Raw genomic sequence first — 21,540 nt, 5'->3', positions numbered from 1 at the left:
GTCCCTCCCTTCTTGCTCCCATGCCATGGCCACTGCTGTTGTATAAACCTGCCTTCACTTTGCCCTCCAACCCTGCCTCAACATCATCTAAATCCAAGACTGTGATGAGGCACTACAAATCTTCCAATGTGGGCTGCATGATGGCAGCCCTACATCAAGGGGGGGGGAGAGGGAGAGAGGGAGAGAGAGGGAGAGAGAGGGAGAGAGAGGGAGAGAGAGAGCCTTAAAGCACTAACCAATTTTCAATACCAATTTATTTGGGTTTCTTTACAAAATCTCAACATTAATACATACTACATTCTTGCATTACTGTGAAAGTTAAAGTAGTTCATTTGTTTTTTAATGTAACAACTCACTTTGGCAAAGAACTTAATTTCTTGGTCATGTGGTGATTTCTCAGTTTTTCCACTGGTGACAATAGCTTCTGGAGAGAAACAATAAAATGGTAAATAACACTAGGCAGAAATATCAATTTACATCTTCCATGGGCTTTTGAAATACATGAAGTCAAAATTTCAGAAGCACCAACCATATGATTTATATAGGAACAGAAGAGGCAACTATGTGCTCCTATTTAGTGATCATCTCCATTTAGGCAAATGTGATAAATGATAAAGCTACTTAAGATCTTGTGGATGCTGAATATGAAGTGAGAAAGTCCATCTGTGTGTGCTCAACTCCTATTTCTGAAGCTTTCCCCCCAAAAAATTAGTTTCTTTTTTTTCTTTTCTTTTTTTGAAATGGTTTTTCATTTAAGTGCTGCTTCATTTATGTGAAGCACAAATAACTTTTTGGCATCATGTAATCACAGTGGGGGAATCACTGGAACAGGCAAGAACAAACCCAAGAGATATTTTTTAATGACAGATTTTGGGAGAGTATTAGGGTGCCTCTTTTTAGGGTGGGGTATGGCCCATAAGTTACAGGTTTGGCAAAAAGAACTATTGGATCACCTGAAGTGTAGATTTAGAAGTGGGATGCTGGGGACAGTGGATTGGGTAAACCCTCTCACATGACCACAGGCCACAGGCTTCTTAAATGTGAAGTTAAGGTTAAGTGAGCATCCCTTTTTCCTTTCTTGAAAGACATGTGTGAACACAAAAGACCACAAAGCTCGTGTGCACATAATTCCCTTGAAGATGCTTGGCCAACATCTTCACCCACCATCAAAGCTTCTCTCTTCCCTCCTGAGGCAGAAGATGGGGAAGTAGAGGCAGCAGTTGAAAAAGCTCCAAGCACCCTTACCGCTCCTGGGAGCAGCATTCTGTAGGGAAATTAGTGCTGAGAACCCTTTCTTCTGTTGGAAAGAGCACAGAGTGATCTTTTCTCACTGGGGACTCTGCATTAAGAGTTTGTGCGCTATTCCTTTGAGAAAAAAGCACCATGTGGGTGGGACTGGCATTTTCTGCATGACATTCACTCTGGACAAGGGATGTTTCCTCAAAGGGAAAGCCACATTAAGGGTGCCTGTGATGGCCACCTCTCCTTTCCCCTTCTCTTGCCCAGATATGTGTGGTGTGGTGGGCTCAGGAAGACAGAGGCTGCTATGGCTGCTCAGTGTGCAAGGTCAAGCAGTCCTGCAAACACTTCTGCACAGCAAGTAAGGATCAAAGCCCTGCACAGTCCATGTCACTTCACAAGGAAATGACAACAATAGGGAATGTAACTGAATTAGGGTAATATCTGCCTTTCTGATTAGTAGCCTACAGAAACTTACCTAAATGTGCAATGAATTCTTGAGCAGAGTCAACGTATTTGAGAATCTTCTTCAGAAATTTATAGGCAAATCTTTTTTCCATGGATGAAGCATCCATCTCCATGCCACTTAAGCCTCTAGTAAAAAGAAGCATGTTTGCTTAATATTAATGACTTCAAGCTGAGCTACTTTATCATATTGTACATGTTAATTATGAAACATTATTTGAAATTGCCCATTTTTTAGGATTGCAGCTTCTAAGTGGGAAAAGGAGACCATTCATTTACCATAAATGTATTTTTGAGGGAGCCCTAAAATGCTGAACTGAAAATGTTGACCTGCATAGGCAAAGCTGAGAAACTATCAATGGTCTGGGTGGATTGGCACATGGAGATAGACCTTGGTGAAATCTGCTGAAGCCAGGTAGTTATGCTTCCCAAAGGGAGATCAATGTTTCCATACAAAAAAATTCAGTATGCTACAAACTTGTTCAAGAACTTCAAATCCAATATCACCTGCCAAGTGCCCCCTTTCTTTGGAACAATAAATACCTGAAAACCTCTGTTCTGAGGTTACTTGCTTGACTGCAGCTATCTGAAGAAGATGACCTATGGCCGCTTGCATCAATTCCTGTTACTCTGGATTTCTGAGTATCATGTGAAGTGACTTGGCAGAAGGGTTTGAAATTCTATCCAATATCCTTAACATAATACTTCACCCAGTGATGAAATTTACTTGCTTCTTACCTGGTAGCAACATGAAGCTACCCGTACCCCCAATGGTGGCTGTGGAAAGTCAAAATTGATTTTGCTGCATTCCTCCTCTGGATGCTGCAACATCTGGGAATCCTGAACTAGGCTGCTGCTCTCTAGACTGAAATCTGAACTACCCCCGGAAAGGAGAACTGGGCCAAATATCAAGGTCTCTGAATTTGGATTGTAAGGAATGACTAATTTGATATGGATGGTATCATTAAACAATTTTTGCTGTTTCATTACTGGAGTGCAGAAGGCATGACCTTCTTCTTACCTTTCAATATATAACTCAGAGCCTCTTCACCCAGCAATTTCTTCCCAACGTACGGAGCTCAGACCAGATGTCAATTTGCATCTGTCTCTCAGTGACAGAGCCATAGGATGCATCTAGCCACATTCTTACCAACAGGGAGGAACTGATCGACAGTACTGGGAACCTTGGGAAGAAGTAATCTCACCCTCTTGGGTTTCATGATATGGAGGCAAGGGGAAGCTGAGTGTAGCTGGAGATGCACTCTGGACTATAAGAAGGCCAATTTTGAAAAAGTTGAAAGAACTACTGGGAAAGGCCCCATGGTCAAAAATGCTCAAAGCGAAGGGGATTCAGGATGGATGGGAGTTTCTTAAAGGTGAAATATTGAAGGCACAAATGCAGACAATTCCAACAAGAAAAGTGGGAGGCATCTAAAGAATATGGTGTGGCTTCATATGGCTATGTTCAAAGCAAGAGAAATAAAACAAAAAACTAGGGCAACACAAGTTATTTACACAGTGATATACAACTTGCCTGGATATGACAATGCCATTCACTAGAAGAAATTTAAACAGTTCTTGTGCTTTCTCCCTATCCCGAGACTTTTCTTTGGCTGTCAAAGTGTCATAAGGTACTAATAAAGGATGGCTACCTCCACCTATGGTAAGATGAGAGAAGTGTTAATATTTACAATAGGAATTGACAGACAAAGTAAGGCTGTGATCGTCATTTCGTCTACTTAGAGGTAAGTCCCATTGAATTCCATTGATCTTACTCCCAAGTGGGTTTAGGATTGCAGCCTAAGGTTATTCTTATCATGTCATCTGTATTTTCAGATATTCCCCTACTGAATATCAGGTTTCACACAAAACATTTCAGTCTTACCTTTACTTTCCAATTCAGTTTTCTTCTTTTTAGCCCAAATGTTATGATAGTTTTCTGCTACCACTTCAACCATTCCCTGTATCACCACCAAATCAATAAGAAATAATCCAAAATCAAAAGAAATAATACATTTTTTCATAAATATATATTATAGTATTTAAATATATCATTTATAGTAAGTGTTAAGCAGGGAAGGAGGAATACCTATGAGGCCATCTGCCTAGGGAAAGGCTATTTCCATCTTGTGTCACACAATGCTTTGTTACATAGATGGAGTCAGGGCAGATATTACCATAAAGGATGCCCTTTATGGCTCATGTGTGGGTCCTAGGAAAATGAGGACCTATTCATGTTGGATGTGGTTTGTTTGAAATGCCTTATGGTTATGATACTTTCTGTCCTGTGGCTAGAGCAGGTCTCCCCACGGTACTTTTGAACATAAGGACACTCTCTTGTTGGCCCTTGTTGCTCTTATTTAAGTATGAATAGGTGTTTTCCTACATTTTTGAATAGCCTTATACAAACCTGGATTTCTCTGGAGAGTACAACATTTGAAAGATCAAGTGGTGATGGGTTGTATCCATTCCCCTGTTATTAAAAGGAAGAATTAGTGGTTGTTGGTTGCTGTTTTTTTATATTTAGATTCTTTACATGTCAATCTATATTGAATGAAGTTATTTTAAGGATGCAAAATGCCTGATGCTAAGTGTTATTAAAAAACTTAAATTAGGGTGAAATTCAGTTAGTACCATCATACTCGTGGAAAGGCTTTTGATCCAGTGGAAGCATCGTTGAATGCAGCAGGAGAGCAGATTTTTGCCAATATCCTGCAGTCCCCACCATCCCCTGAAAATCAGCTCCAGAGTGTTGGGGAATTCTCTAGAACACGGTGGAAGGTGGCATGGAAGCCTGGAAGGAGCCATGTTTCTTCAGTCCCTGACAAGCTAAATCCCTGCCACTACAGTGAAAGAGAGGCTTGCTGAGGGCCCATACAACTGCTGACACACAAGACCTATGAAGTGGAAAGGAGTATGATGAACTCAAATTTAGACCCCTGCACCAGAAAGATGTGTCTTCGTGGAGCCATGTTCTACAGGTGTGAGTGCTAAGTCCACAGATTCCTGTGCAATATCATGGGGTCGGGCTGCATAGTAGAGGACAGCGTACAGCTGTCACCCAACCTGCATGGGAGCAAGGCAGGAAGAACGCTAGAGGTTCTGTCCTCCCACAGCAAGGTAAGATCTATCTAGTTTGCATATTCCTCCCTGTGGAGCAAGTGGGAGGGAAAATAGAATTCTATTAAAAACTGTATTGTGTCGAAAAATTTTCCTCACAAATAAGGGCTGAGTCACCTGATCATTAGCTATGAAAAAGTCACAATAAATTGGCAACTGGAAAAATTTGCCATGGGGAATTGCTATTGCGAATGTTCAGGCATTCTCTCCATCTCAGAGTCTGGCAAGAAATATTCTTAACACATTTCACAGGACTGGTTCACCACACCAATATTTCTACAAAGGTGTTTTAATTTTTTTTAATAAAAATAGAAATAGCAAAACAGAAATAGCATTAGTTTGCAGGGAGAAAAATGAGCTCATGTTTTTCTCTAGTCTTTTTTTATAAGAAAGTTCTGCCTTACTTGGCTGGACTGTGATATGCTACGGAGCTTTTCGCTTTCACGTTGTTGTACCATTGAATCTCCTTCTTTTGTCCTTTCTAGGCTCCATCCCATTGCTAACATGGTTTTAAGAGATTCTCTGGCAGGCCATCGATAAATTTCCTTTTCCTTAAAAAAAGATATATACAAATTTTGTAACATTTCACCTAGAATAAGTCTAAACTGGAGTATTGTACAAAGGTCTTCTCGCTGTATACAATTTGGAAAGCTAAACTTAACATGATTTGGATTTAAATCTTGTCATATTTTAATGCTTATTAAAATGATGCACCTTGCAGCATCAGTGATATTCACGTATTAATGAAACATGCAAACAAAACATGCACACAAAATCTGTTGTTTCATTAAATAATGAAGTTTGATCTTTCCTTTATTACCTTTTCAGTCAGTGTTTTAAAAGGCCTCATTAAAGGATGTGTCTTCACATTTTCATCGAGTGAAGATGCATACTTCCACCCACTATTATTCTGAAACAGACACATAATTCACACGTAATTAGCCGGTGGAACAAATTATCTGGGATGGCCACTATAATAAATTGCTGGTTTTGTTTTTTTAAAGAAAAAGGACTAAATGAAGTATCTTAGAAAATGGCAAGAGGCAAGAACCAAAACTCCATGTTCAGATCCAAATAAGATACTGCCTGGTTTTCCAGATGTTAAATACAAAATGAAGCTATCAGCACTGTGCTTTGGGTGAGTATTTTAGCACAACTGCACACGTATCCCAGTTTTTTGGAGATAGCTCCATCCCCACCATACACAGAATGAAGAAACAGATCCACCACAAAAATGAAACGGAAAGAAAATCTCCACAAAATTATTTTCTAAATCATACCCCTGATAAGATTTGAGAAATATTCCCATGTGAACGGGAAGAACATAGACACGTAGGATATCTGCAATTCTGTGCTTTGCGTGTTCAGACCCAGAGACCTCCCCCCTAAATAAAAACGTATATGACTCAAATTTTAGTTTTGGTTTTTGGCAGAATTTAGGCCAAACTTTATTGATTACAAAAAAGTGAGTGGTTGCATAGGCTCTGGTTCGACTAGTTCCCAGCACCCTTGCAGGTAGCGCTGACCCAGGGCACCAGCAAAGGTCAGCCAAGGGTGAACACCTGAGGTAGGTGAAAAGCCCGGGAACAGACTCTGTTCACTCCCCAGATGCTCCCCTGGACTCAGGCACGGGCACAACCCCATCTCAGGGGTTAACCAAACCAAGTTGAGTCCCTGGATTCCTTTAATGGAATACCCTTCACATAGGGATGGTGAGACCGTTCTCCCATCCCTATCACATGAACCAGTGCCTATCTGCAACCTTAGAAGTTGTGACGATTTCCTATGCGGCAAGTGAAACCCAAATGGCAACTGCCAATCAGCCAAGTGGGGAAAATTCCTGCCGTGCCCCTGTCCCAATGACAGATGACACATGTCAGCATAGCAAGGTCAATCGCAAAATGCCCTAAATACAGGGAGAGGTAGGCGAGTGTTCCGTTTACACGAACCAAAAGAGAATCTCTGGGTCATGTGCAAGAGATTAAATAGGTCCCTCGAACTCTTTAGACTGCACCCCATTGGCCAGATTACACTCAGCAATGAGGGACCCACCAATCGGGTGTTGTGGGTATCCAATAGACCCACCCACAATTTGAACTGCCAACATTCTGATCGGCAAGCCCAAGGGGCTCAAGTGGTTTAGACCACAGCGCCACCCACATCCCAATACATGTACTTCCAGTTCACATAGTATTATTATCTGCACACTTCCATGTGTATAAACAAGCTAAAATGTTATGATTTTCCACTACTAGTTAAAAGTTAAGGTACTGCTAAGGACACAGACCATTTCTGTGTCAATTTAGGAGGCAATTGCAAGAACCACAGCACTTTATTGCATTCAGAAGCTGCCAGAAGATCCCCAGGTATTTTGAGAGAAGAGAGAGAGAGAGAGAGAGAGAGAGAGAGAGAGAGAGAGAGAGAAGCATTACTAGACAGTGCTGCTCTGGTATAACAGTCTAGGTGTCTGAAAGGCAAATCTGTCATGGAGATAAATTGGGCAGATTTCTAACATTCAACTCTCATTGTCCTTCTTTGACAATTGTCAGATTTATAATAATCCATACCTTGTCACAGGCCCATTTGTCATGTGTATGTTCAGCGTACTTGTTGACAATATACTCCAACTTTTCAGGAAGTGTAAAACTGGAAACACAAAAGAGCAATATAATTTATAATTTGCTCCAATTAGGCATATATGGATATGCCTATTTATATCAATTTCCATGAATAAATATTTTAAAAATTATCTGGATAATGATGACAGTGGTAAAAGGCCTAGATTACGTTGTTAACATATTCTCAAGAACCTATGTTTTCTCATCATGATTCTGTTTACATGCATTAGCCAACCAAATAATTGCAATGGTGCACCTGGGTGACTTATAATAAGGGGCTGGAGAAGCAAGGAGTCATTACAGCTTTATACTGTCGTGTATGCCCCATTCTCTTTTACTCTCCCCTCACCTTTCTTCCATTTCCACTGGGCTGTTGGTAACAGGCTGCTCTTGCAAGAGGTCTGAACTGATTGCTTGCGTTGGTCTTTCCCAGCTCGCTCTTTCCATCACTTGATCCATTTCACATTCTACCCTTCAATCTTTTCCCTCCCAACCATACTTTTCTCCCTCCAGGCTTCATGAAATTAGGCCAAGGCCTGCAGGAAGTAAGATAAATACTGCAAACCTTTAGCCACAGGTTCTCTACCCTTTGTGTTAAAGAGATAGCAAGGCCCCTGCTAGGTTGGAAAAAGAATCCCAGATTGATTAGCGCATTATGAGTGAGGCACTTATGACTTACTTCACTGTGTTGATAGGTTTGGGATCAAAGTTCCCTTCAGCATCCACTGAAGTCTGTTTTTCTAAAACTGAGGTAATTCGGGTGTCTAAATAATCTGGTGGCAAAGCCCCAGCTATTGCACTTAAACAAGGCAAGGCCATTCGGAAAAGCTCTGGATCATACTTCTGCAGGAGAGATAGGAACTGGTTGGAAAGTCCAATAGAAAAACATGCAAAATATTAGTTAAGGCAACACAGCCATATAGAAGCAGCATAAGTAGATGCTGATAAATGAAGATTTATTTATTTTTTAATTCAGGCACCTAGTAGAAAACCAAGCTACATTTATATATTGTTTAAATCAATTGTTTGAAGGCTTTGTTCATAGCTGATTTTTTTTTAAGACTAAAGAAGTTGTGTCAGTTTATTTGACAATGTAAAAAAAGTCCCAAAAGTCCTATTGAATCAATGGGTATGTTGGTCTGAACAGAGCCCTTAGTGATTAAGTAGGGTGTTGGGTTGAAATAAACGACAGACGAATGGCAAGGTGTCATACGGGAGGCATCTCCCGAGCAAGTCTCGGAGAGTCCCTTTTATTGAATATTACAGCATTGCCACATATGTGCTTGTTGCTGATTGGTTAACATAACTACAAAGCAAGGGTTGCATATAAGACATTAATCATCGATAGGTTAAAGGTTGGAAAAAGGAACGCAGAGTTTAGACAGGCATGATCTCCTTCTTATATGATTGATATGGTGCTACTAATGGACTCCACGTTCCAGGGTGGTACGAAAGGAATGTACACAGAGGGATAAGTACAGATTGATATGGTGTGAACTCAAGGTGAACAGAACGTACCAGGGTGATGAGGGAATGTCTTAGTATTAGTACGGTTTGTGCAGCATGAGCAGAAGAAAAGCTTAGAAGCAAAACTTCCCATCATGCCACAGTCATGTGCAGAAGCAAACAAGCTTCCCTTCAGTAGGGCATTTTCCTTTCACTAGGTGCATCTTTATAGCATTTAGTGGAAGCAAGCAATTTGTGCTGTGTACAGAAGCACAGGTGTGAATTGTAGTGTCTCTTGCAAATATTACTCTGGACCTTTACCTTATGAGAGAGGGAATCAAATATTCCCCAGAAAAGTTTTTCAGATAAATGTAACTCTTCTTCAGCTGCAATTCCATAATTTCCCCATCCAGAAGGCAAGCAATAATATTTCCAACATTGTTCATAGTGATTTGTTAGCAGCTGTGAATGACAGAAAAAATAATACATTAAAGAAAACTATAACAAAAGATTTCACTCCTTTTTTAATAGAAAACTCTTAGCAGCTTTGTTTATAATGTAATGACAAATCTTATGTTTTAAAGCAATTGTGCTTTAAATTATCTTTGACTAATAAGAAGGCCTTTATTCTTAAAGATGTGTGCTCAGTCAGCCTTCCAAACTGTTTTTGAAATTAAAAGAAAGAAATCTCTCATACTACTGAAAGATTTAATATCCTTAGTAGAAATAAAAGGATTTACCTTAAGTGACATTTTACAATATTCATTAAGTAAGGGTACATCAAAAACCAGCCGTCGTAATAGCTGCTGTAGCATAGAAGGCCGTAAATGACTAGAATTAAAAAAGAAACTCATAATTAGTAATGTGTACATGTTGATGAAGCTGCAAGGCAATTACACAAATGACTGGAATGCGAGACAAACCATGCAAGTGTTCTGTAAAACAGATTACCTAAAAGGAAAACAGCAGAGTGATTAGGATCTACTCAGTTATGTTCAATGGAAACATTCTTAAGGGCAGGGCAATATTCCATTGAAGCAATCACATAAGCAGAAAAATTCTGATTCTAATCGTGTCTCGTGACAAGAAAAATAGAGAAGGAAAGTTCTATATTACCCACCTCTAAACTGGCCTGTATTTGACCATATGAAAGAAGCAAATTATAATATGATCCTAATTAACTGAATCCCAGCCCCACGTACTACATGACATTCTGAATAATTTGGTATATATACTCTAGAGTAGTAGTGAGCAGTGTAACAATCTTGCGTGTGTAACAAACTCTTAAGTTATTGGGGGATTTCCCCCTCAAGAAAAGTTTCAGAAAGAGACTTCCCATATGTATGTAATTGGTCACTGTGGGAGCAGAATGCTAGACTACAGTAGATGGGTCTTTGGGCTGATCCAGAAGGTAAATGGGAAGCATGAAAGATTATATCACTGCTATGACTTAGGAGGGTCCTCTAATACTGGAACAATATTGAAAACGTGCCCAATTTCTTCCTGGTGGGTTTGATGCCCCCACTCACTCATTTATCACATTGACCTGTGAACACCCATGGTCTTTAAAAATATGTACACTGTAAGCAGAGTTAAGGGTAAGGTGTTGTGGAGGAGAACTATGGGGAAGGAATCTCTAGTAATAGGACTGGCTCCTACCATTAGGCAGAGCAGCCCAACCACCTCAGGGGGTAAATGCTTGGGCAGCCGGGGCGGCCATGATTCAACTGCCACTCTAGGCAGCTTCTGCATGTGGAAAAGGGAGAGGTGCCACCTTGTCCTTTGGCAGAAAACCGTCAGGCCAGTAAAGAGGAACACCAGGGATTCAACTTAAAAAACAACAACTCCTCCTCAGAGATTCTATTTACGATCAAGTGGTATGTAATTTTGTTAAATAAATAAATTTAACCCATCCCTTTATTTAACCTGCAACCTGACACGGGACCTTATGGTGAAAGGCAGGTAAGAAAGTGCATGTTTACATCCATTTATTTCTGACTTTCTCTCCTCTTGAGAGGGGGCTAACTGCCTTCTAGACAACTGGCATCTAATTGCCAAGGAGGCTGTACTCTCCTGCCTATCTAGGATTCTACTGAGAAAGGCCTCCCTTCTGACAAGCTTCCCATATCACTTTGTTACACAGCTGCAGTAGCAAATGAGTTCCCAACTAACGCTTCCTGCACCTAGATAAATATATAATTTTTATACATGATATAATGTGAAGTTCTCATTTGAGGATCAGAATTGATTATCTATAACACACTTGATATGTTGTGTTGTAGTCAGGCACAATGAATTAATCGTGTATTATTTCCTTGTGTACACCCAGCCTCATTGCTTGCTCTCTTCACCTGAGATTTTTGCTGCATGTAATTTAGAGACCAGCCAGAGAGGTGAATATAACTCTGTTAATAAACCTGTTATAGCACTAAAACCTGTGTGGAGCCAGAGTCAACAGATATACAATAAATTATATTGTAAAGGCAGCGTGTTTATATGAAACAGAAAACAATCTTTAGACATACTTACTGGCAGATAGCAAGTAAACATTCTTCAATGGTGTCTCTCTGTGCTTTGGTAAGAGAGCGTCCTTTGGATAGTCGATACATGGTATGAAGTGTGGAATCAATCAGAGAGACATAATGCTCAGTCCCCGAAAAGAGAGAAGCGCACCGTGTGAGTAATGGAAACACAGCTGTACAAATATATCTATTTAGAGCAAGAGCTGTCTCTGTAGTACTCAAAGAAACCTGCATAAAGAACATATAATATATACATATTACTGCTTGGTCAATGTATATATAGTCTGTTTCAGTTTTGTGCATATGACTTCACTGGTGGCTTGTGCAACTTAGAATCACACCTAACCATGTATAGCAGCAGTCCAAGGGCTGGATAAAACTCCTGTCATTCCAACCTGCCTAGACTGAAAAAAGAGGGTTTTCAAGCATCTGGAAGGCAACAGTACATGTCTAGAAGTTTGTATTCATCTTGATGGGGCATAAGTGTGTCATTGGAACTAAAACTACACTCTTCATTCATCTTTTCTATTCTACCTGACAAAATTCTCTGTGCGGCCTAAAACTTTACATATCCCTACATCAACAGAGATAGTTCTAGTATTTATATACTCTTCTGTATTTTTATATATTACATCTTCCTTACCTGCCAAGTCTCTAACTCTGAATATATTAAGTCTTATATTTCCATTTACACAGTATCACTCCTAACCCAAGATCTGACTCTGGTTGTAAATCCTTGTTAGCACGAACCATGCTTAGTTTGGATGCAGATATAAGATGAAACCATGCTTAATGACACTGGGCAGAATTTCTGCTTGAGCAATGAAGAAGCATGTAGTCATCAGCCTGGTTTATGATTCCTTGGCCACGTTTAATATTTTGTCTGCACTGGCCTATTGTAGATTTAATAGAAGAATAAATTTTCTGGGTTTCGCTCAGGTAACAACAATGTGATTGTTTTTCAATTCCATATACAGAAATGTATGACTCTTGGTTTTTCTTGGTTGCATTCTCCCTCAATTCCCATAAGGTGAAAATATTTTATAAGAACACACAGGAATTTGTGAATTTATGGCACCAGTCTTGTGTTATTCATTGATTGTAGCATCATCAAATGAGAGCTAAGAACATAACACTTCTAGATTTAGTATTTTGTTTGTTTGTTAGCTGTATTTTATAATGTCAATGAACAACAAAATTTTACATTATACATCACTATGAGTACAGTTGTAGATTAAGGTAAGTAAAATACTCACTGTATCCAATGAGGCACTTGCTCTTAAATCTGGTAAAAATCCAACTTCCAGGAGGTGGAGAAGGAAGCTTTGGTCCTTTATACCATAGACACGATCTAGAAAAAGTACCATGGGTGCCTTATGGTCAGGGCAGAAACTTGCAGACATGTCTGGTTCTGTAACAGTTCCATCTGAAAAGAAATCCAATTATGTCATTGTTCATACAATTTTAGCCTTATATGACTATTCACAAACTCAAAGTATCCCAGGTCTGCTGGTTTTCATGGTCATATTGTAAAACCTTTAAAATACAACAGGACACAGCAATCTGAATTACTTTGGAAGTGGTGCAGGACTTCAAATTTTAAGAAACAGGGTGGGAGTCTGTGAGACACCATGGAAGGAGGAGAAAATGGTTGGTAAGTTCTCCCCACCCCTTGCATGAAAGTATTGAGCCCTGATTGCTCTGGAGTGTATCGATGACATCTGCAGGTAAGTCCAGCTTGGTTAGGTGCCACTGTTCAAACTCCACACAGTCAGCTGGAGCCACTTGGGATCCAGATGAAGAATTGGGCCCTGAGAGAGATCTGTTGTGTGAGGTAAGTGCCACAGAGGGAGACTCCCAGGTGGTTTATCTGAGGGAACCAAGGTCTGCAAGGCCAGTGGTGTGAAAAGGAGGACTCTCACATGCTCTTCCCTGATCTTCCAATGGACCGTTGGAATGATGGGAAATGAAGTGAAAGCGTAGAGAAGACCTGGTGGCTATGGTGAGAACAGGGCATCCCATATCCCTGCTGATGGTGACTGGAATCTAGTAAAGAAAGGTGGGAGGTTATGATTCCTGTCTGAGGCAAAGAGGTACACCTGGCATTGGTCAAACTTTGACAGAAGCTGTTGAAAAACTGCCAGATACAGTTGCCATTCCACTTGGTCCATTTTCCTGAGGCTCAGTTAGTCTGTTTGCATGTTTAGGAGACTGGAGATGTGCTTGGCTCTGACTGACTGGACGCTGTGTTCTGTCCAGCTGAGGAAGAGGGATGCTTCTGCCTGAAGCTGCCAAAAGTGGGTACCTCCTTGTCTGCTGATGTTGGGTATTGCTGTGGTGGAATCCATGCAGATTAGGATGTTGGAGATGAGGAGCAAAGTGTTGTATGGCAAGGGAGCTGTTAAGAGCTCAAGCCAATTGATGCTCATTGACGCTTTGGTGGGAGACCATAGGCCCTGGATGTTTAGCTCTCCACAGTGAGCTTCCCACCCTGTGGGGCTGGCATCCAAGGTGATCATTGTTCTCGGATGATCACAAAAAGAAGAGCCCTCTACAGGCTGGATCACTGCCCACTATCTCAAGGCTTGGCAGAGGTGGTGGGGCAGTTTGATGTGCAGATGTCTTGCTCGATGCAATCTTTCTGGTAGGCAGTAGAGCCCATTGGAGATGATGGGCATGGTGCTTGCAAATAGAGTGTTATGCACCACTCAGATGCCCAGAGCTAGAACCCTTGCCATAAACATGAAATCCACTATATTGGATTTTCTGAATGTCAGAACCTCAGCTGATCTTTTCCATACATTCCAGAGAGAAAGAACTAGGCCTCTGGAGGTTTCCAGTAGGGCCCCCAAGTGGACTAGCTGATTGGCTGAGGTTACCTGGAAGTAAGCTTCTGGAAGAGAAATCTATTGATGTGAGTAGGTCTGGAGATTTTCTTTGATAGACGGAAGACTTTCCATTTTGAATTTCCTGTAGGTTACCCATTGGTTCAGAAATTTTAGGTCCAGAATGGGTTTTCCATGAAGCGCCATGTTTTTTTGGGTGCCACGAAGAAGACTGAATAGATGCCAAAGAAGCATTCCTCTGCAGGGACTGGTTCTATTGCAGCCGATTATAGAAGATGAAATACTGCCCGTTGCATAATAGCAGAGAATTGGTTGATCATAGAATCATATAATTGTAGAGTTGGAAGGGACCCCAGCAGTCATCTAGTCCAACCCCCTGCAATGCAGGAATCTCAGGTACAGCATCGATCACAGATGGGCATCCAACTTCTGCTTAGAAATCTCCAAGGAGGTCCACCGCCTCTCATAGGAGTCTGTACCACTTGCTTAACAGCACTTACTGTCAGAAAGTTCTTCCTGATGCTTACTCAGAATCTCCTTTCTTGTAACTTGAAGCCATTGGTTTGAGTCCTACTCTCCAGAGCAGGAGAAAACAAGCTTGTTCCCTCTTCCATATGATAGCCCTTGACATATTTGAAGATGTCTGAATTGTTAATGAAGTAGTTGATATACTGATATAGTTAGATTTGGGGGGGGGGGTTGCTATGCATTACTGTCTTTAATACTGAATTGCTTATTCTATTTTTTAATCATTGTAAGCTGCATTGAAAACAAATTCTGTGGAAGGATGGCATACAGAGAAATTGATTGAGTGGTATTTACCCAATACTTTTAAAAATGCCTTACCTTTATTTACTGCTGGCAATTTTAGAGGTATGCTTATAATCCCAACCAAATCTTCAGTTGGCACCAAGGAACGCAAGATGGAACGTATTCTAATAGCTTCACCTTTTCCAGTTTGGATGAGCTGTATTTTTACACAAAATTCAATTAACAGAGGCAATGTTCTCTTTAAATTTTCTCTCTCTCTTTTAAAAATGTAAATAACTGCAAAATTATGGACTCTTTTTATACATATACAAACTATTTAAATATTGCTACTTAAAGGGTCATTCTATGGGATAAATAGTTTTCCTTTTTAATAAATACTTGTACTACATGAATATAAATATTACATAAATAAAGTACTATATAAAATTGGCTAAATACTCTTATAATACTTTAGTTCCTCTTTACTTTATTTAAGAGTATCATAAGATTACAACTATTTCAGTGCAGGAGGGAGCCCTCTCAGCAAAAATATACTATTCTGGCCTTCCATTTGAAAAATTAAATGGATAGTTTTATCTTAGTTTAAATTGTCATTTTAGTAAACAGAGATTATTTATACTGATGATAATGATGTGAGAAGGTGACTCAGGTTGCTTGGTAATATTTGGAGCTTGAAGTGTGTCGTGTGACCTTTTGCTGCTTCTGCCCAAAGAACCCCCCCCCCACACACACTTACATGCAATTCTGGTGCACAACGCCCAAGCAAATCTATAAGAGCTGAGTAGAAAGACATAATTGCATTGCCCATATGCACAACCTCCTCCTCCTCTTCATCTTCTTCAAGACTGTTAAAAAGAAATCAAGCAGGCATGGATAAAATCCAAAGTGATCTGGAAACTAAAATAGCAGTAACAACAAGAATTAAAAGAAAAACCCAGCTTCAACTAAGCAGGGAATAATGGCTGGTTTGTTTTTCTATCTCCTAGTGTGAACCCAAAGCAAGCTGGCACGAATAGAAATGCCTTCTTTTCTTTCTTTCGAGCTTTCACCCAAAAACAAACCCTAGAATGAACTCCATCCGATTCCCCTGTGGGCAGGGTGTGTATTGGCTGGCACCCAGGATGGAATGCACAGCAGCCCACTAGAATGGGTATATATACTCCCTGAATCCGGATGGACTAAATGTTACATGCAAATGCATGTATTGGAATCCCAGCAGAGAAAGATTGAATGCTGTGAGAGGAAGCTATTCAGGGTGGAGAATGGTGTGCGCTTTCCTCTTTCCTCTCCCTTTCCTAATCTGCTCCAGCCCCTCTCCACAAACACAAGCATAACTATGTGTTTGAAAACCCACGGAGAAGAGCAAATGGCTCCCTAAACAGGAAGAATTCCTAATTTGGAACGGAGAAGCAACAAGTGGGGAATGGTTGTGCACCTCCCTCTCTTCCACTTCTTCCTTCACTCTAAAACACCTCTTCTCAAAGTAGCTCATTTCACATTACTCTGGCATGAGGGTTCTCTGGTCTTCACGGAGTGTTATTCAGCTCAAACAGTAGATAAAGGAGGCTGCACAAGTGAGCTGGAGTCCTGCTGATTTGAGCTATTGTTTATTTATATTCCCATTTTTGGCTCAGAGGCACGCAGAGTGATGAAGAGCATATTGATGCAATAAATGTAAATAAAGTATCTGTAAGGGTTGTATTTCCACTAACTTTTACTTAGTTGATCAGGGACTGTTCAGAGTACACCCCCTGAAATTACTGGCCCTAAATTAGACATGTCTATTGTTTCCAATGGGTCTACTGTGAGGAGGATTAACATTGTACATAATAACCCTAAGTATACCTAACACTTTGTTTCTGAAATCTCAAATTCAACGAACAAAGCGATTCAAAGCATTATAAGGGTGCATGTTCATTAGTATTAAGAAATAATATCCAGTACCAATTTACTTCATGGAAGGGTCAGGTCACCAGTACTGGAAAGAAATTGTGCCTCTAGCAGTATGTATTGCAGTTATATAAAGATATATGTCCATACTTCTAGAGAAGCAAGATTTCTAGGCAATACATCCAGAGAGTATTGTTTTGCTTTTCCATCTCATTATGCCAAGTATTTCTACATGGTTACAGAAGTGAGAGCAATTGCTAAGTGTCCTTTTCTACCATATGGTATGTTATTGTAACTGACACATCATCAAGGCAGACTTTGAATGGCATATTCCAAAATAATGTCAAGTATTGTGTATATCCACGTACAGTTCCCTCTTATATCCCTGAGAGGGAAGATCAAGAGCTGGGTTCTCAGATATCTTAATTGCTCCTTGCATAGCAGCCAACAAACCATTTCCTCCTTCTCCTCTCAGAGCTGGCCCAAAACATTCGGGACGCCGAATTAGAAGCTTGACAACAACACTGGCATTTTCCTCTACACTTTCACCTAAAAACAAAAAAGCAAATTTTACTAACATGGATAATAAAACCAAACAGTAATGCTGTGTGAACTCTATACATTATTTTTAAAATAACACGCACGCACACCCCAAAATCCAAATTTTGTGCAGAGAATTAACCATTCAGATTTCAGATCTTTGATTCAGATTTGGTTTAGTTATTTTCTTCTGGTGTCAAAATTTTGGTTCTCCGAGACAGAACTCAGTAGGAAAGATTGGAGAGGAAATCTGATTGAGCCATTCTGTGTGATAACTAAGGCACTCATCTTAGGAAAAGCCTCAGCCTCAAATAATGGAACCACAGTCAGAAGCCATCATCAGAGGCCTTCCTCCTAATGCCTCTGCTGTTAGGCTTAGCACAGGTAACAGCTGTGGAAAGGAGCTTCTTCCTTGCAGAGGCCCTTATCTGGAATATTCTTCCCATTGAGGCATACCTGGTGTCTTTCCAGCACCAGGTAAAGCCTTTGTTATTTTAAAGTATGATGGAGTGGCTTTTATGCTTCAATAAACATATTGTGGGGATACTGGTGTATTTTATCTGCTGCTACTCATTTGATCAGTGTTGTTGTTATCTTAATTAACATTGGCTGTCCTTGGAATGTTAGTATTGAAGGGCATGATGAAAATTTATAAAGCCAAAATGGGGGGGAAAAATGGAATTATAGTTCAAACCTGTAAATCTGCATAAAAACAAATAAAATTTGAATAAAAACAAATGACCAAAAACAAAACATACAGTTAAAATAGCTTATGATTTTGTGAACTAAGCTTGTGATTTGTTTTCCTGAGAGAGCAACTCATGAGATTCAGTCATAGTAAAATATGCATTTTCACATATTTGTCAATCCAGTAACTAAACTTACCATTAACAAAAACAGCAAATCTTAAGAATGACAGATATCGTTCACCTTCTATTGGATTCCAACCAATGTCAGGATATCCTGTTGCTAAAAGCATGGGGCAGCTCTGGAGACCACAGCCTGCCAAGTACGTTACAACCTGCCAAACACAAACACTGGTAATATCTACAGGAGGTCTATTCCAATGAATTAAAAGCACAAGGTGATTCAATTTTTTAAATCCATGTGTAAATCTTTGGAAAGAGTAGAAGGAGTGGAACAGTTAATTTTACTGGAGATTACCACTCTGAATTGAGAAAAGAAAGGATCTGCTTGCAGAAAGAAACTATTTTTCATACATGGATTTTTTTCTAACTGGCACAAAACTGATTATTGGCAGGGGAGGATATGATACCAAGAAGTCTGAAAAACACTTGTGGTATTTTTATATTGCCCAAGAGAAGATTAGCTCTGGCAACACTAGTCCTTCAGTGGGGTGGCACTGAATCCAGACATATTCACCCCCAAAGAGGTGATCAACAATGACAGAAATATAGATGTCTCAAGCATTCAGTCAAGGACACTCGCAAACACTAGTGTCCCTGAGCAAATGCTTGAGGTAACAATCAGGGCTTGAGGTAACAATCAGTCCTGTTCATAGCCTGGCCTCACTCTGATCATGAAAGCTTTCCCCAACACTTTTCACTTCCCGAAGGCTTCGCAGAAGCTTACTTTTAGGTAGGGCAGTTGCTTATTTATTTTATGCACGTTTGTGGCTAGTGTGGTGAAACTGAGCAGCCAAGTTGCCCTCCTGACTCTGCATCTTACCTGGATGAAAAAGGGGTGGGACAGCAGCAGGTTTGGGGCTGAACCTATATCCTAGCAGAGCAAACTCAGTGCTTGCACAGGTGTATCCAGGTAGCCCTGCTCCTGTTGTGTCCTGGTAAGATGTAGCAATGCCACCTGTATCAGGAATGTGGCTCCATGGTTCTGCACCACCATACTTTTTTTAAAAAAGTATCCTTCATATCTTTAATATATTGAGAACAATTCATAAATGAGAGAACTCAAGATTTATTTTATTTTATTTTTACCTTCTGCTTACTATTCTACTTAAGAGTGAACGGACTGCAGTCATACAATAAAAGTTAAAAATATATGTCAAGTGAAAACTAAGCCTCGTTAAGTAATACATGGCGTGACTGACAATAAAACAAGGGGACCAGAAGAAGAAGAAATTAAGACAGTGAGTGATTACTTTCTCAAGGTCTGGCTCCTCCAGCGCCAGTGCAAGCTCATTATTGTCCATTACTGAGGCAGCTGCTACATCAAGTGGAGTGGAACCCCTCATTGAAGGAGAAGCTGTAGCAAAGACATGATAATGCATAGTAATTAAAATAACTGGTTTGCAGTTATGATTTGTATGCAGCAGAGGGCAGTAGTTAAATGCAGTTTAGATGAAACTCAACCATTCGCATATAAAAAACAACCGCCAAACCAAGATCGTAGCACAATCGAAAGCTAAAAGGCCATAAGTTAAACTTGTGATACGGCTAATGTAGGTGAATGACTATCAAAATTATACAACATACCAAGTCCAACACTGCTGTTTTCAAGTAAGTAGCTTAGATGCTCAAACATAGCCTTTTGGTTCTGGCGACTGATTCGACAAAAATAGCACAGGAACCGACAACAACTTGCTACCATTTTTGGAAAAGCGATCTGTGGAGGGAAAAGAACAGTGCTGAATAATAGGAAGCATTAATTTCTGCTCAGTTTCCTAATGAATAAATAACTGATATGGAGTCTGCAGAAATAAGGGAATCTCCAGTGCATATGGCAGAGTCCCCTTGATGATGAAGTGCTGGCAAAACCTGTTTAAGAACTTTGGAATGGAGACAATAGTGTCAGGAGTGTGTGCAGGAGCTAGGCCCTGTGACCAGTAGGACTTTGCAGGACTGGGGCCTTCCTAAGTTTGTTCTCAAGAGGCAAGGCACAGGTGAGGCCAATTGGTAACTCACAGCATCTGGTGGCAAGAGCCAGGAAGGGATATAAGGTCAGCATTTCCCTTTGGCTCTTGCCACCAGGTGCTGTGAGTTACCAATAGGCCTCACCTGTGCGGAGCGCTCCTGCTGCACTCTGGAGGCTTCGCATTGCTTTCACTGAAGCCATGGAGCCTGCATTCACTCCATAAGATGCACACACATTTCCTCTTACTTTTTAGGAGGGGGAAAGTGCGTCTTATAGAGTGAAAAATACGTTGTTGGTATGAGCTTTCGTCTGCATGCACACTTATTCAGATACACTGTTTCAGTTGGTCTCTAAGGTGCTACTGGAAGGATTTTTTAAAATTTTGTTTCAACTACAGCAGACCAACACGGCTACCTACCTGTAACTATAACTAACCTACAGAGTCATTTTAGGAACCATGAATCTACAGTCTTGACAAACAAACAAAAAACATTTCAACAACCAGTTGCAAAGCACTTAAATTCAGAGAATCACAATCTCTCAGATTTATTTATTACTGCAATTGAGAAGTTATCTGATCCTAGAAGATTTGAAACAAGAGGAAAGTTCTGGGTCTAAAGACTTGACACCTTAAAACCATATGGTGTCAGTCTGGAGGATAATAACTGACATACCTCAGCTACTCCAAACCAAACACCTTAATATTATATCCTCAGTGTTCTAGAACGGGCTACAGCATATCATAGCAGTTGAAGAAGGTAGAAGCCAAAAGGTTTTACTAAAAAAATTAATATATCTGAGTTGTTAGTTGCTGTAATATACATACACTGTGTGGAAATTATGAAGAAACTAAGCAAAGTGCAAATAGATGCATCAGAATTAGTGCTGTGCCTTAATGCATCATCAAAAACCATAATAGTGAAGCATGGTAAGTCTCAGGCCGATATTAAAGATCCTCTTTACTTAGTAAAGGTAAAGGGACCCCTGACCATTAGCTCCAGTCGTGACCAACTCTGGGGTTGCGGCGCTCATCTCGCTTTATTGGCCGAGGGAGCCGGCGTACAGCTTCCGGGTCATGTGGCCAGCATGACTAAGCTGCTTCTGGGAAACCAGAGCAGTGCACGGAAACTCCGTTTACCTTCCTGCCGGAGTGGTACCTATTTATCTACTTGCACTTTGACGTGCTTTTGAACTGCTAGGTTGGCAGGAGCAGGGACCGAGCAACGGGAGCTCACCCCGTCGCGGGGATTC

The 21,540-nt window shown here is 40.4% G+C and overlaps 1 protein-coding gene across 1 annotated transcript in view; it reads right to left on the bottom strand.

The window, feature by feature from the left end:
* Positions 1-21,540, bottom strand: part of RYR3 (ryanodine receptor 3) — a 263,782-nt gene that overhangs the window by 84,063 nt on the left and 158,179 nt on the right. Inside the window, exons 41-59 of the mRNA XM_080996165.1 lie at positions 19,911-20,040; positions 19,577-19,680; positions 18,343-18,478; positions 17,286-17,466; positions 15,764-15,872; positions 15,103-15,223; positions 12,667-12,836; positions 11,418-11,638; positions 9,629-9,719; positions 9,210-9,350; positions 8,122-8,285; positions 7,392-7,470; positions 5,645-5,734; positions 5,229-5,375; positions 4,115-4,177; positions 3,590-3,665; positions 3,239-3,362; positions 1,718-1,833; positions 357-424 (exon numbers count right to left, since the gene is read on the bottom strand). Of these exons, the coding sequence (XP_080852291.1) occupies positions 357-424; positions 1,718-1,833; positions 3,239-3,362; positions 3,590-3,665; positions 4,115-4,177; positions 5,229-5,375; positions 5,645-5,734; positions 7,392-7,470; positions 8,122-8,285; positions 9,210-9,350; positions 9,629-9,719; positions 11,418-11,638; positions 12,667-12,836; positions 15,103-15,223; positions 15,764-15,872; positions 17,286-17,466; positions 18,343-18,478; positions 19,577-19,680; positions 19,911-20,040 (2,331 nt within the window). The remainder of the gene's footprint in view (positions 1-356; positions 425-1,717; positions 1,834-3,238; positions 3,363-3,589; positions 3,666-4,114; positions 4,178-5,228; positions 5,376-5,644; positions 5,735-7,391; positions 7,471-8,121; positions 8,286-9,209; positions 9,351-9,628; positions 9,720-11,417; positions 11,639-12,666; positions 12,837-15,102; positions 15,224-15,763; positions 15,873-17,285; positions 17,467-18,342; positions 18,479-19,576; positions 19,681-19,910; positions 20,041-21,540) is intronic.

The sequence above is a fragment of the Podarcis pityusensis genome, assembly GCF_964106645.2.
Source record: "Podarcis pityusensis genome assembly, chromosome: 1".
In the NCBI taxonomy this organism is placed as follows: Eukaryota; Metazoa; Chordata; class Lepidosauria; order Squamata; family Lacertidae; genus Podarcis; species Podarcis pityusensis.
Note: the sequence above shows the minus strand (reverse complement) of the source record. Positions and strands in the feature narration are given on the sequence as shown.